Source organism: Melanotaenia boesemani, chromosome 11, assembly GCF_017639745.1.
Source record: "Melanotaenia boesemani isolate fMelBoe1 chromosome 11, fMelBoe1.pri, whole genome shotgun sequence".
NCBI lineage: Eukaryota > Metazoa > Chordata > Actinopteri > Atheriniformes > Melanotaeniidae > Melanotaenia > Melanotaenia boesemani.
Window position 1 is genome coordinate 25,694,897 of NC_055692.1, and position 13,591 is coordinate 25,708,487.

Genomic DNA, 13,591 nt, shown 5'->3' on the forward strand with positions numbered 1-13,591 from the left:
TAAATAAAAGGGGGAACAATATACAAATTCATAGCTGTTTAAAGATTTGTAGTTGACCTGTATTTTCAAGTGCGGTCTACAAACATATTTTGATATGAATATCTCTGCTCCAAAATGAGATGTTCGCTATTTGAATCATACTTACAAAATGGCCCATCAGGCCAAGGACTGAAAGATAAAATCTTGATGGACACTAAATAAATTCAGTGCTGGGATTAGATTATGCTTTTTATGATTCCTGCATTTTCAGACATGAATTAGAAAGACTGACTCATATTTTCCCAAAGAAAAAGCGAGCAAACAGCAAGTTTTTCAGTTCAGATGTTTTCACCACTGGATGCTCATATGTGTGATCAAATCACAAAAAGCAACATTAAAAAGAGAAGACTTGTTTATATATATATATATATATATATATATATATATATATATATAAAATGTTCGTACTTTTCCCCGTTATGTTTCAGTCACAAATCAGGATGCATATTTTCACAAACTCCACTTACTAACCATGTCCACCTTAACTTGTGTATTAGTCTTTGCAGTGTAATTTCTTTAAGGTGAAGGTTTTTGTGGTGTACCTTGAGGAGGAGAGGCATTAGAAGGCCACTGGGGGACAGAGTTATTTGTAAAGCAGCATTTGGGATCAGTAGGGGTATGCTGAGATGGAGATATAGATGATGAAGATGCTTTGGTAGGTAATGCGACCCTGTGGTGAGATAGTGGTGGCCTGCACCTTGAGCCGCACCAGTCCTGGTCTATCCAGAACTCGCAGAGTGAAGATGATCCCCCTGCCGGCCTCATCTCTGATACCAAACACACGGCCCATCACACCGGACTCTGATTCTTGCTCTAGTATTGTAAAGGAAGTACGCTCTTGCAGGATTCCTAATTCTGAAAATGCTGATAGTCGTACCACATTGTGATTGGCTGGTATGCCGGAGGGAAGAGTGAGCAGCTTGTACTGCAGGAGCAAAAGGGGGCCTCCTGTGGTGCAGTCCATAGAGCAGGGCCTGTAGCAGGTCCTTTAAAGATCAATAGGATATGTGTCACTTTCACTCACACAAACTTATTTGCAAGTATTTGTAGTCTGATTATATAAAAGTTATTAGTCATGTAGTTTACCCAGGGCTTCCTCCAGTCTGGTAGGATGCAGGGCACGGTGTATCCAGACACTGGTATCCCCCTCTGGTGTTAAAACACATCTGATTGTGTCCGCACTTTATGCCTTGTTCCACACACTCATCAATGTCTAATGTTAGAAAAAGATGATGAGAATTTAATTGTAATATATTCATTAAAGCTTAAAATATGCAGGTTTAGACCATTTAAGACCATTTTAGACCACTTAAGATCACGCTTACCTTTACAGCTTCTGCCATTGGGCAGGAGCTGATATCCTGGGGGGCACGAACACTGGAAGCTGCCAATGGTGTTGTGGCACTCATGTTGGCATGGCTTCCTGAGCAGACACTCATCCACATCTGTATGGAAAATAGTAAACAAAATGGTAACAACAACCTAACACACCCTTTTGTCGTAGAGTATTTTTAAAGAAAACTTACCGACACAAGCACCATCTCTGTTGGTGTACCCAACAGGACAGCTCTGTCTAGTAATCCGAGACACTCCATTAGAACGAGAAAGGATTGGCCTGCCAAGGGACGATACCAGCTGTGGGCGGAGTCTTGCCCTGACTCTGGTACCATTGGTGAAGGTCTGCCCTCTCTCCAGACCCACACAGGAGCGCCCATCCCCAAGCACCACAGTCCCAGGAGGGCACAGGCACCTGAAGCTGCCAGGGACGTTCCGGCACTGATAGGCACATGGGTTTGGTGTTTGCAGACATTCGTCAATGTCTGAAAGGTAAAATAAATTAAAGGTTATTTCCTATGTCAGCTCCCATCAATGGGATGTTAAGATAATTAAGCAGGCAAACTGATGTCCTACCCAAGCATGGAAGCCCTACTCCCTGGGATCTGTAACCTCTGGGACAAACACAACCATAACCTCCAACTGTGTTCTGACAGATCTGAGTGTAGCGACACATGTGACTCCCATCCTGGCACTCATCAATATCTAAAAAAAAAAAAAAAAAAAAAAATGACATCAGCATTTTAGCATAATTTTACACAGTCCAACAAACTAATTTAAAAAGCAGCAATGGCAGCATTTTCTTTTTGCAGGCTTAAATAAACCTGCAAAATTCACACAACTTTGAATGCATTTTATGGTTGGCATTCTTCACTAACAGTACTGACCACATGTTCAGTACCCAAGGAGAGTGCAATCAGTAAAATCAAACTTTAACATGAGCTGATTCTGTGCATTTAAACAGCATACAGACTGTTTTATGTATGGTCTGATGCTACAAGGATCACAGTCTAAACAACGAAAGTGGATCCAAATAAACTATGACAGCCACTAACCCACGCAGGCTCCATTCTCTGCTGTGGTCATTCCTGCTGGGCAGCTGTCAAAACACTGGTATCCTCCCTCTGTGTTACGGCACTGCTGATGAGCCGGACATACATTTCTCATGCATTCGTTGATGTCTGTAACAGTGCAAACATAGAAGCAGTTGTAAGCAGTTGGTTTATCTGAATTACCAAAAATCCATCCTGATGGAGAAAAGGTTTGTCTGAGGTTTAGCCCAAACACTTTCTAGCAAAGTCTGACTTCAAATTGAGCATGTTAAAATATTAAATTTCTTGTAACTTCTTTTAAACATAATTTGGCTTTTGAATGATAAAAATAGTGAGCGGACCAACCTATACAGCGATGTCCAGACAGCTGGTATCCTGGATGGCAGATGCAGCGGTAGGAACCCAGAGTATTGAGGCACTGATGCTGGCACGGGGAGATGGCAGACTCCTGGCACTCATCCACATCTGAAGCATAAATTTGGCACGTACGACTTTATCAGTCTTCATATGTAAAAGACTGTATGTTAAGACAGGAGATAAATGCTTCCATATGAAATGTTGTGCAGGCAGTTTATCAGAGATTAACAGCAACTTGCCTTCACAGCTGGTTCCTGTGATGCTGGGTTTAAATCCTGGCCCACACTTGGCCTGGCAGCGGTATGTACCCACTGTGTTTACACACTGCTGGTTGTAGTGGCACATATGGGAGCCTTGGGAGCACTCATCAATATCTGGACAGTATTAAGTAAAACAGGAGAATGAGATCTAAGGCTAAGCCAAGATGACAGTGACAAAGATTTTTTTTTTGCTTTATATTTAATATCTATCTGTGTTCTACCTTTTGTGTCTCACCTTGACATGTGTTGGTATCTGTAGAAATGGTGAAGCCAGATGGACAAGCACAAGTAAAGCCTCCCATGATGTTGTTACATGAATGTGAGCAGGGGGACTGCAGTGCACATTCATCTTTGTCTAATAGGAGGAAATTTGGTTATATTAATAACACAGTGGCACAATGAGACAAATATTAAAGTAAATGTTGCCTACAAATAAATTAAGCATAAACAAGGAAAACCAGTATACCAGCACAGTAGGAGGTGGTGTCAAGAATGAAACCTTTAGGGCATGTGTCTTCATAACCATCTGCAAATGGAGTCCAAGCAGTGTTAGCTACATTTAGATCAATGACTTCCTCCTATGTAGTAATGTTGAAAGTTTGTTTTGTTCCCCCAAACCTGGTACTAGGAGGCTGGCAGTGATATGGAAGTCCAAAGTAAGAGTAAACATGTTGTAGACACTGTTTATCCCGGAGAGCTTGAGCAGCTGGAGAACAGGGCCCTGGCGCTCCTCCTGGCCCTCGTAAATGACAGTATGATTACAGCGCAGCACCATGGGGCTTCCTCCTCTCTTGTGGGTCTGAGATGACCATGAGTACAGCTGCCCTTGGCCTGTCTGCACGTATGACTCATCAAACTCCTGTGGGACGAAGGTAAAATCGGGTCAGACAAATTAAGTATGAGATAATCAAACCTCTTGAGTGAGATATAGCCAGAAGTTGAGATTTGATCAGGGTCTTTAAAGGTATGTTGTAATGATTTCAACAACAGACCTGGAGACTCAGATGAGATGATGATAATGATGGAGGAACAAATCCATTAATTACAATGTCAATCAACAGAACTCCTTCAGAATCCACACCTCTGGCAACGTGGGTTAAACGAAGAATCTCCCCTGTGAGAAGAGAATAAAAAAACACTGTTTCAAGTGGAAACTTGTGCATCTCAAAAGCGGTGAGTGCTGCCATCTGCTGGTTGTTTAACAAAACTGTACTATTTTGTCCAAGTGGAAAAAGCTGAGAAATAATGTACTTTTAACGTTTCAATCGCAATCACACAGCATAGTTTACATAATACACACAGCTTAGAATAGATCAATTAATAAGTAATCAATTAATAAAATCACTAAATCTGCTTTTGTTCTTCATGTAATAGTTGGTTGAGCAAATTGCCAAGCTCCCTAAATGTTACCATAAAAAACAGAATACCATAAATTATTCAAAGGTTTGAAATTACATTTATATATTTGTTGTGTAGCAAAGTTCACCTGTTTCAAACTCCAGCTGAGATTCCTGCCTGAACTGGCCCTCTGTGAAAGAGTAGCCATTTCTGGCTTCTCCGCTCTGCAGTACAGTGGTCCAATAAATGGGAGTAAAAACAGACACTAGTACCCGCAGCAGAGGACCTACAATAAAACAACATTAACTCTTAGACCAGAGAAAGACCTCTTTGTGATCAGTTTAAGTAATGTACAGTATATACTGATTAAACTGCTCCTTAATGATATCAGTAGCCTACATCCTGAGCAAGGACTCACCCACGGTGGGAGGGATGTTGTCCAGGCGTGCCTGTAGAATGCTGCTGCCCTCTTCCTCATTGTCGGTAATGTTGGCCTCCAAGAAGGACACGCCAAACTCTCTTTCATTTACCATTCCTATCAGGCTGCCTCTGGTCTTGCGTGGGATCTCACCTGCCGCCACCAACGGGGAGAAAAATGGGAATTTTACATGCACTTTTGTCACAATTTGTCATTAATGAAAAAAGTCGAGATTGCAACTCTTGAATTTGATAAAAAATGGTTTATATTATATTTTATTGTTTGGTTCATAACTGCATGACATTAATAAATTCAGCTGTAGATAAAAAGAAAAGCTATTTTAAAAGATCACCTTGATGTGTTAAGAAAATGATGATTAAATTAAAAGACATTCCTACCTGGACACAGGCCAGTCTGACATTTTCTAGAGTCGATGCTTGGACCACTGCAAGATCGGCCACCATTTGCTGGTTCTGGATTGTTGCATAGTCTGATTCGTTCTTGGAAGCCTTGCCCGCAGGTGCTGCTGCATGGACCCCACTCCTCCCAGTTTGAGTAACCTCCATTGACTGAGAGGGAACGGAAGAAAGAATTTAAGTATAATTTTATGTCTACATTTTTTGATTGTTTTGCCAAGCACTTGGAAATGAGCGCTCTTACCTAACAAAAGCAAATGCATTAATAGGTAAGGATGTAATTAAATTAGAGTCCTTAGAGAGGAAAGCCAAATGATTTGAGAGATATGTTTTGCTCGTTTGTTATTCAGTTCCCTAACCTCAAAACGTGTATAGTCATAAAGGCAGAACTCACTCTGAACCTTGAGAGTAATCGTCCTCTCAACCTTTCCAGCTTCACTCTCAGCCAAACACTTATATTCTCCTTCATCTGCAGCCTGTAAAAAAACATAGAAGAGAGACAACTTAATTAATGTTTTATCTGATAGTTGGGTGACAAACCTTAATGAAAAAGTCTTGAAATGCAAAAATAATAATAATGAAAAGGAAAGCTTATGGTATAGCAAGAAAGTTGATATTTTGAACAGGTCGGGTGATTTTATTCCACTGGATTGTCATGACAGACATTACTGGACCAGAGGAGGGAAATTTCACATTAGAGTGCTCTATAAGGAGGACAGTCATCCGTCTGTGAGAAAGTCTCAGCTGCAGGCTGTGCAATTATAGCAGCAGTTAGAGACTGTAACAAGGTTATAGGCGAAGGAAAGAGGGCCAGAGTCTGGGAACATCCAGCGCTCTGTTCACTCTTCCCTCTGTTGCTAATGCTGTTAGCCTCTGTGGCTGAACTGAATATGATTTCAGTGGAAGCAGGACACTGCAGGACAGTCACACACTGTCCCTCCACCCAAGGGGACTGCAGATGAAGCTTGGACAGGATGAAAGCTGCTTCATCATTCTTCACTACGTGACGCATTTGTTAATGCAGTTTGCTTTGCAGTTAGGCTCAATCATTCAAGTTTAAGTGACTATGATTAACAAACTTATCTAGATAACTGCTAAGTCACTGAAAAAAAACAGAGACAAAATAAACATATTTACAGTAATGCTGTAAATGACCAAGGATCCATTATGGAAAGTTTGCATTCGAAGGAGTCGGGGTAAAGATTTTCCATTTCTGAGCCACCGGAGAACAGGGCTAGGGTCTCCATGGACTGGACAATCTAGCATTGCAGAGCCACCCTGAATGGCTGTTTGAGACATGTGGGCTTCACCCTTCAAGACTGGAGGCTCTGGAGGTGCAAAGCAAATATATTTATAACATAACATAAATTAAATTGATGCAATCATCAAGTGAAGGTTAAATGAGAGAGAATCTTTGCCAAAAAAACTCACCTCTAATACGAACAAATGAGAGTGCTCTGATGGAGCCCACACTGTTCTCTGCTATGCACACGTAGGTCCCAGCATCACTCAAAGTCACATTCTCTATGATGACTGAGCTCCTGCCTGCCTCATCTACACTGGCTCCTGAAAGATTTTTATTCAGTTTTGTCAGGTGAATTTATGTATTATGTTCAATTTTATCTCAAAGTCCTGTCTACATGCGTAAGAAGACCAAGCTTTAACAGAGAGGATAGACTATAAAATCTTTACATCATGAAATAGCATGCTCACTTGTGCAGCTATGAAACTAAAAAAATAAATAAACAAACAAAAAAAATACCTTTATAGGGATTATTGTTGAAAGTCCAAGAGATGATGGGAGTAGGTGTTCCCTGAGCATGGCAAGACAAAATCATGCTCTGTCCTTTGTTCAGGGTTACATCACCTGGCAACTCTTTGAAGGCGGGCCTCATATTGACAGACAGGTGGATGTCTTGTCTTACAGAGCCTGCAGGGTTGGTGGCTACACATGTGAATATTCCAGCATCTCCAAGCTGTATGAAGAAAGAAGACAGAAATGATTCCTCAGCACAGAAATACAAAGAAATGGCTTTTAATGTAGTGAAGAATGTGGGCAATAATCAGACAAACCTCTGCCCTCTCAATAATCAGCTCTCCTGATCGCAGGACTGTGAATTTGCCTGGAAGGTTGGGCACGGTGGCACCATCCTTCTCCCATGACACTTTAGGTTCAGGTGAACCCTGAGCAGCACAGGGCAGCAGTGCCTGGAATCCTTGAATGACTGACAGTTTTGTCTGCGCAGGAGGAATCATGGGTGGGACTGAAATGCAACATAAATATGTTATAGTCCTTACACCACATGAGCTATGGAGTTATACAAAGCAAAGCTTCACTCACCTTGAATAAGCAACCGCATATCATGACTGGCCCTGCCAGCCAGGTTTTTGGCTGTACACGTGTAAACCCCTGCATCACTGCGCTGGACAGACGTAATTGCCAAAGATCCATTGGCAAATACACGTATATGAGCACCATCAGCCATTGGTTTTCTCTCTTTATGCCACGTAACTTCAGGCTGAGGCTGCCCATCAGCAACACACTCCAGGCTAACTGGCTGGCCTAACACAGCAGTGTAGTCAACGCGAGGCACACTCAGCACTGGTGGAACTAGAAAAGCATGAAATTAATAGCTATTTATTCATTTCTAAATGTCTGAAAAAGTTTTTGTGTGTGTGTGTGTGTGTGTGTGTGTGTGTGTGTGTGTGTGTGTGTGTGTGTGTGTGTGTGTGTGTGTGTGTGTGTGTGTGTGTGTGTGTGTGTGTGTGTGTTTAATTTGCAACTATCACTAGTACTAGAACAGAACTGGGTATCTTATAGGCTTACATAATATTTGATGTACAGTACAGGAATTAACATGAAATTAACATGGAAAGTCATCTTTAATCATCTTTACAGTCATCTTTATTACTAACTGTGAGATAAGGTTACCAGCCTTACCTTGAAGGACAAGTTTGGTTTTTGCTACAGCAACACCGGCTTCATTCTTTGCCAGGCACTGGTAGGTCCCTGCATCACCAAGTGTCACTCGAGAGAACTTCAGAGCTCCACTTGAAAGCACGGCCAGCCGGTGACCTGCAGCAGCAGGAAAATAGTGTTATCGGTAATCCAGTAAGACCAGAGAGATCAGAGCTCACTGCAAGGCAAAGCCACTATTTGATTAATCTATTACTGGACTACCAAGCATTATTTCCCAACCAATTTCCTTGAGCACCCTCTTCATGCAACTACCAAAACTCATGGACCATTGTTGTTAAGCAGATTATGATGAGCACTATTTACTCACAGGGAAATTTGGTTTCAAAATTTGCCAAAACGCTGGCTTTATGTGACCAAAATGTCTCAATAATAAAAAACGTGAGCAGATACACCTCCAGTCATCTCTGTGTAGACATGACCTTAATTTTAACAATCACACAGGCTCTGTGCAGTGAAAACTTTGCAGACCTCCTGTGTTCTCCTGGGACCCCAAGTTTGGAGTCACTGCTTTAGAGCATGTGCTGTAAACTCTAATATGGAAATCTGTAGAAAATTATTGTTTTAGTGTCTTATCATAGATATCTGTGGCAGATTATCATACATAATAACTGTACATTGTGTACAAAAAGCAACTGTTGTGCTTGTCACCTGTTGCTATGGGAACTCCTTCTCTTTGCCAAGTGACTGATGGTCTGGGGAAGCCTTGGACATCACAGGGAAGCACAGTTCCATGATGCAACACTACTTGTACTTCCTCTGCCATTGGTCTGATCTCTGGTGGTTCTAAGTCCATGAAAGAGCACACAGATTGTCACTTTGGTTTATGTTTGCACATTAAGTTGCAGCAAGCTGATCAGATCTTACCTTGTACTGTGAGAGAGATGTGTTTGTGAGCCACTCCAGCTGGGTTATGGGCTGAACATGTGTATCTGCCAGCATGGCTTGGCAAAGCAGCGGTTATCTCCAATACTCCTGCATAAAATAAGCGAAAGTCACATGTATAATGTCACACTTAGTGAGCAAAATTATAATTTTTTTTCAGATGATTCAGAGAGCTGTACAACCTGTGCAATTCCTTAGACATTAAGTGTTTTACCAGTGGGGAGGACACGATAGCTTCCTCCTCTGATGCTCAGTTTAGATCCACCCTTAGTCCAGGTGACTGTTGGCTGAGGACGTCCTTGTACATGACAGGGCAACACCACAGAAGACATCTTCACAGCTTTCACTGTTGTGACGTCATCCTTAATGGATGGTGGAACTACATGGGATTAGATCAAATGCACAAGTTAACACATCAGAAATAATATTCCTCAGTAATGTTATGGAATAAAACTTCAAATGAACACCTTGCAGGATGACTTCAATGACCCTGCGCTCCTCTCCAACATCATTGACTGCTGTGCACTCAAAATAACCTTCATCCTCGCTGGATGGAGACAAAAGAACCAGAGAGCCAGAGGACAGTAACCTGGACAAAGAAGTCAAGCAGAAAAGACATAAGTTGTATTGCATATTGTGCATTTATAGCAGCCACAGCTTTGTCTACCTTACCTATATGCACTAGACTGCTGACTAACATCAAGAGGAGTCCCATTCTTTTTCCAGGATACTTTAGGTGGGGGTATACCAGTTGTCTCACAGCTCAGAACTGCTCTAACTCCAGTAGTTGCTGTCAAATTGAATGGACCTGGACTGATTGAAGGACCCACTAATATGAGACAAAATAACACAATATGTTTAAGCTTAACAAATCAAGGTAAAAAAAAAAAAGTAGGAACAAAGAACTGTTGTTTCCTTCACTTCACACTGTAGAATCACAGAGGAATCACTGTGGATCAAGAAATAAACTGTATCCTTTATATACCAAATACACGAAGATCCATTCCCCGGTGATCTGAGCCAGCCTGGTTAGACACTGTGCAGTAGTAACGACCAGCATCATTCAACTGAGCTCCGTGTATACGCAAGGATCCCTCTGATAACGCAGTGTACCTGAAGCAAATAGTTAAAAGATGAATGAATGAATAGACTATGTGAGGTCACGAGTCTGCATTAAATTCGGTCAACATACTTAATGCTATCTTTAGGCACAGGGAAGCCATCTTTCCTCCACATGACCACAGGCGAAGAGTCGCCTTCAACTTCACAAGGTAAAACTGCATCCTGACCAGTATGTACAGTCACCACAGAGCCGCTTTCCTTTATTACTGGCGGCACTGGAAATGAAGCAACAAATCCACATCATTTATGCAATAATTTTGGATTCAGCAGATAACATTTGTTTATAAACATTTTGAAATATCTAGCAATACACTCACTTTGTGTAATTCCTAAAGTATCAGTAAAGTGTCAGACTCACGACTAAATACTGTCGCATCAGTTCAAAGAAAAGTCTCTGTGTAATTTACATGAAAATTTATCAGTACGAATAAGAGGGAAGTTAATTAACAGCTCACTCTAAATTTCTTATCTGATCACTTACCCAGCCTCCCAGACTTAATAAACTTTGGTCCAGTTGATGGTTAAAAAGTCAGTGTATGACAGTCAGATGTAGGATAGGAAGTAGTATTTAATATCCCTGAGCAAATAGTCCATAAAAAAGTACAGCACATGGAACCCTGCAATGGACTGGTGAAGAATAACTTTAAGGTATAAAGTTGTTGTGAAAGATGTACAATTGTGCTGCAAATACCAGGATATCATTTTATCAGTCAAAATATGATAGCTCCATCCTCATGTAGGTACATATGAAAACCCCTCCGTATAGCTTTCTCTGTTGTTGCTACAAAGTACCTACACTAATTACTCCAAGCTTACCTCAAATCAAGTTCCTCAATAGATAGAACTGGGGAATATTAAAATATTTGGAAAAAAAAATACTTAATTGTATTGTAAAATCAAATTACTTAGAGTAGACTTACAGAGAATCTCTACAGTGAAGAAGAGACTGCTGCTTCCTGCCATGTTGGTAACCACACAGCTGTACTTGCCACTGTCCTCAGGCCTGACTTCCTGTATCTCCAAATACTGCCCTCCTGCCAGCCGCTGGATACGACCTCCAAACTGATGTAATGAGAGGAGGAAAGAGAAGGGCAATGTATGAGACAATTAATTCACTGCATGCTTACTTATTTATTTACTGAACTCCATACCTGCAGCTTGGCCTCATCTTTGTACCACTCTATATTAGGAGGGGGGTCACTGTCAGCCAGGCACTCTAAGGTTAGTTGCCCATTAACTGGTACAGTCAATGTCCTCACATCACCAGAGCCAAGCAGCGTTGGTGGGACTAAAATACAATCAGTGATAGTTTTTAGTAAATCACTCAAAGTATCCACAAAAATTCATGTGACAAAAAACAACCCCTCTGTGGTTAAAGAGCTCCTGTGAAACTCATAAGTACGGTGAAAAGGTGAGACAAAAGGTCAGACAATTAATTGAGATATAGGTGTATGGTATACTAATCAGACTGGAACATTCAGAAAGGATTATGCACTGTAAAAGCACATCTGCTGATGCACATGATTCACTGTCTTGAGTTAGCTGATATGTTGGCTTTAATGCAAAGAATGTGGATATCTTTGACTTTGGAAATATACTTATAGCATTGATCTTAGCTATTTTACGTGACTGAACAACATTAAGAGTCATTACATCTATAGACACATAATTTTATTACAGCATGAAAAAGTAGGTAAAATAAAAAGAAACTGCACATTTCATCAAAACGATGTCATAAATCAAAACACATAATATACGCATGTATGCTCCCTTATGGTGTATACAGTATATACTACTGTGTGCACACTTTAACAGCACACAAAATAAATGCTGTGTAAGTTTGTTTTTACAGAATTCTATTCCTGAATATGCACAGAGTTGTACCCATCAAGCTCCAGGTGCAAGTAGCTGAGAAGTCTTGCGTAAACCTGATATATTTTCTCAAAGTTGAAGATTTAGTAAGAACAGCTTGTTTCACCTTGGACTCGGACCCAGTGGTTTTTTCCATCTTCTCCTGCTAGGCTGCTGGCCAAGCAGGTGTATAGACCTGCATCCTCAACCTTAAAGAGAGGGCATTAATCAGTTTGAGTGGTTTTTGCATAGCTGTGCTGTATTTGCTTGGATTAATGCCTGATGCGATCAAAATTCAGACTTTCAATGGCCATTTATGCTTTGTGTTCTGGTGCATTTTTTTTAGCATTTATTTATTTTTTTAATTATTATTTTTTTGTTTCTTTTACATAATTTCTTTCCAAAATCCTAAACAAGTTCCAATTTCCTCAGATGGAGTTTAGTAGATTAAAATACTGTCAGACTATGTGAGACATAATTAACATACCTGAAGTTTACTGATCCGGAGAAAGTGTCCATCCTGCTGAATGATGTCAGTTCCCTCTAAGGGGTGACCATCCTTGAGCCAGCTGAGGGTGGGAGGGGGGACTCCTACAGCAGAGCACTCCAGCTCAAGCGGACTGTTTACTGGTGTGGTTATTTCTTCTGGAGCGCTGGAGGAAGTTATCTTTGGAGGTTCTGGTTTAGGAGGCAAAATGTTTTGGCTCAGTTTTTCAATAAGTTTACACCATGACTTTGGGAAGGACATCAATCAGATATAAGGGCTGCTCTACCAAGCACAGTGAGGTTGAAGCTCTGAGTACTGCTTCCAGCCTGGTTGCTGGCCACACAGCTGTAGAGGCCTGCATCTGAAGGAGCCACATCTGGCAGCTGCAGCCTTGTCTCCTGCCCATCCAGCAGCAGGTTGCGATGAAGGGACAGTGGCTGACCGTCTTTCATCCAAGTCAGTGTGGGAGGGGGAATGCCACGCGCTTCACAGGTTAATGTCACCAAAGATCCTTGGACGACTGTAACTGGCTTCACAGGTTCAACATGATCCACAGCAGGGGGCACTGCAGAACAAAAAACTCAGAATTAAATCCTTAGATCCATAATGTTTCACATCATCACTAAGCAGAATCATTGGCAGTATGTACTGATTGTACCTTGGACTTGGACATCATAGCTGAGCTCAGCAAGACCAGCTCGACTGCGTGCCACACATGTGTAAACCCCTGAATCAGACAGCTGCACAGGAGCAATCCTTGTTTTTACAAACACAAGAGCATTTAGAAATTACTTCAGCTATGAACATGCTATCTATTTTCAGAAAAATGCTGTAGTTATTTAAACTGACCTCAGCAAAGAGTCACCAGAGAGAAGGCGTGTTCGAGGGGAGAGTAGCAATGGACGCCCATTCTTTAGCCAGCTGATCTGAGGTGGAGGGTTTCCTTCTGCCTGGCACTCTAATGTCACAACACTGTTCTGAGTGACCTGCACCTCTTTGGGGACTGTGGTCTCGCCAGAGATAGACGGTGGAACTGTAGCAAACCATAGTGACA

The 13,591-nt window shown here is 41.4% G+C and overlaps 1 protein-coding gene across 1 annotated transcript in view; it reads right to left on the reverse strand.

Moving 5' to 3' along the window:
- Positions 1-333: 333 nt before the first annotated feature.
- hmcn2 (hemicentin 2) overlaps positions 334-13,591 on the reverse strand; it is a 41,655-nt gene continuing 28,397 nt past the window's right edge. The window contains exons 46-81 of the mRNA XM_042000355.1: positions 13,387-13,570; positions 13,196-13,293; positions 12,824-13,102; positions 12,538-12,728; positions 12,178-12,259; positions 11,351-11,487; positions 11,120-11,261; positions 10,270-10,414; positions 10,063-10,190; positions 9,750-9,906; positions 9,545-9,666; positions 9,292-9,456; positions 9,060-9,167; positions 8,844-8,978; positions 8,157-8,291; positions 7,557-7,826; positions 7,289-7,479; positions 6,978-7,191; positions 6,647-6,781; positions 6,353-6,543; positions 5,610-5,691; positions 5,198-5,368; positions 4,800-4,952; positions 4,530-4,667; positions 4,036-4,157; positions 3,662-3,902; positions 3,510-3,569; positions 3,279-3,398; positions 3,023-3,157; positions 2,772-2,891; positions 2,430-2,555; positions 1,951-2,079; positions 1,566-1,859; positions 1,365-1,484; positions 1,126-1,252; positions 334-1,025 (exon numbers count right to left, since the gene is read on the reverse strand). Of these exons, the coding sequence (XP_041856289.1) occupies positions 647-1,025; positions 1,126-1,252; positions 1,365-1,484; positions 1,566-1,859; positions 1,951-2,079; positions 2,430-2,555; positions 2,772-2,891; positions 3,023-3,157; positions 3,279-3,398; positions 3,510-3,569; positions 3,662-3,902; positions 4,036-4,157; positions 4,530-4,667; positions 4,800-4,952; positions 5,198-5,368; positions 5,610-5,691; positions 6,353-6,543; positions 6,647-6,781; positions 6,978-7,191; positions 7,289-7,479; positions 7,557-7,826; positions 8,157-8,291; positions 8,844-8,978; positions 9,060-9,167; positions 9,292-9,456; positions 9,545-9,666; positions 9,750-9,906; positions 10,063-10,190; positions 10,270-10,414; positions 11,120-11,261; positions 11,351-11,487; positions 12,178-12,259; positions 12,538-12,728; positions 12,824-13,102; positions 13,196-13,293; positions 13,387-13,570 (5,726 nt within the window). The 3' untranslated portion in view covers positions 334-646. The remainder of the gene's footprint in view (positions 1,026-1,125; positions 1,253-1,364; positions 1,485-1,565; positions 1,860-1,950; positions 2,080-2,429; positions 2,556-2,771; positions 2,892-3,022; positions 3,158-3,278; positions 3,399-3,509; positions 3,570-3,661; positions 3,903-4,035; positions 4,158-4,529; positions 4,668-4,799; positions 4,953-5,197; positions 5,369-5,609; positions 5,692-6,352; positions 6,544-6,646; positions 6,782-6,977; positions 7,192-7,288; positions 7,480-7,556; positions 7,827-8,156; positions 8,292-8,843; positions 8,979-9,059; positions 9,168-9,291; positions 9,457-9,544; positions 9,667-9,749; positions 9,907-10,062; positions 10,191-10,269; positions 10,415-11,119; positions 11,262-11,350; positions 11,488-12,177; positions 12,260-12,537; positions 12,729-12,823; positions 13,103-13,195; positions 13,294-13,386; positions 13,571-13,591) is intronic.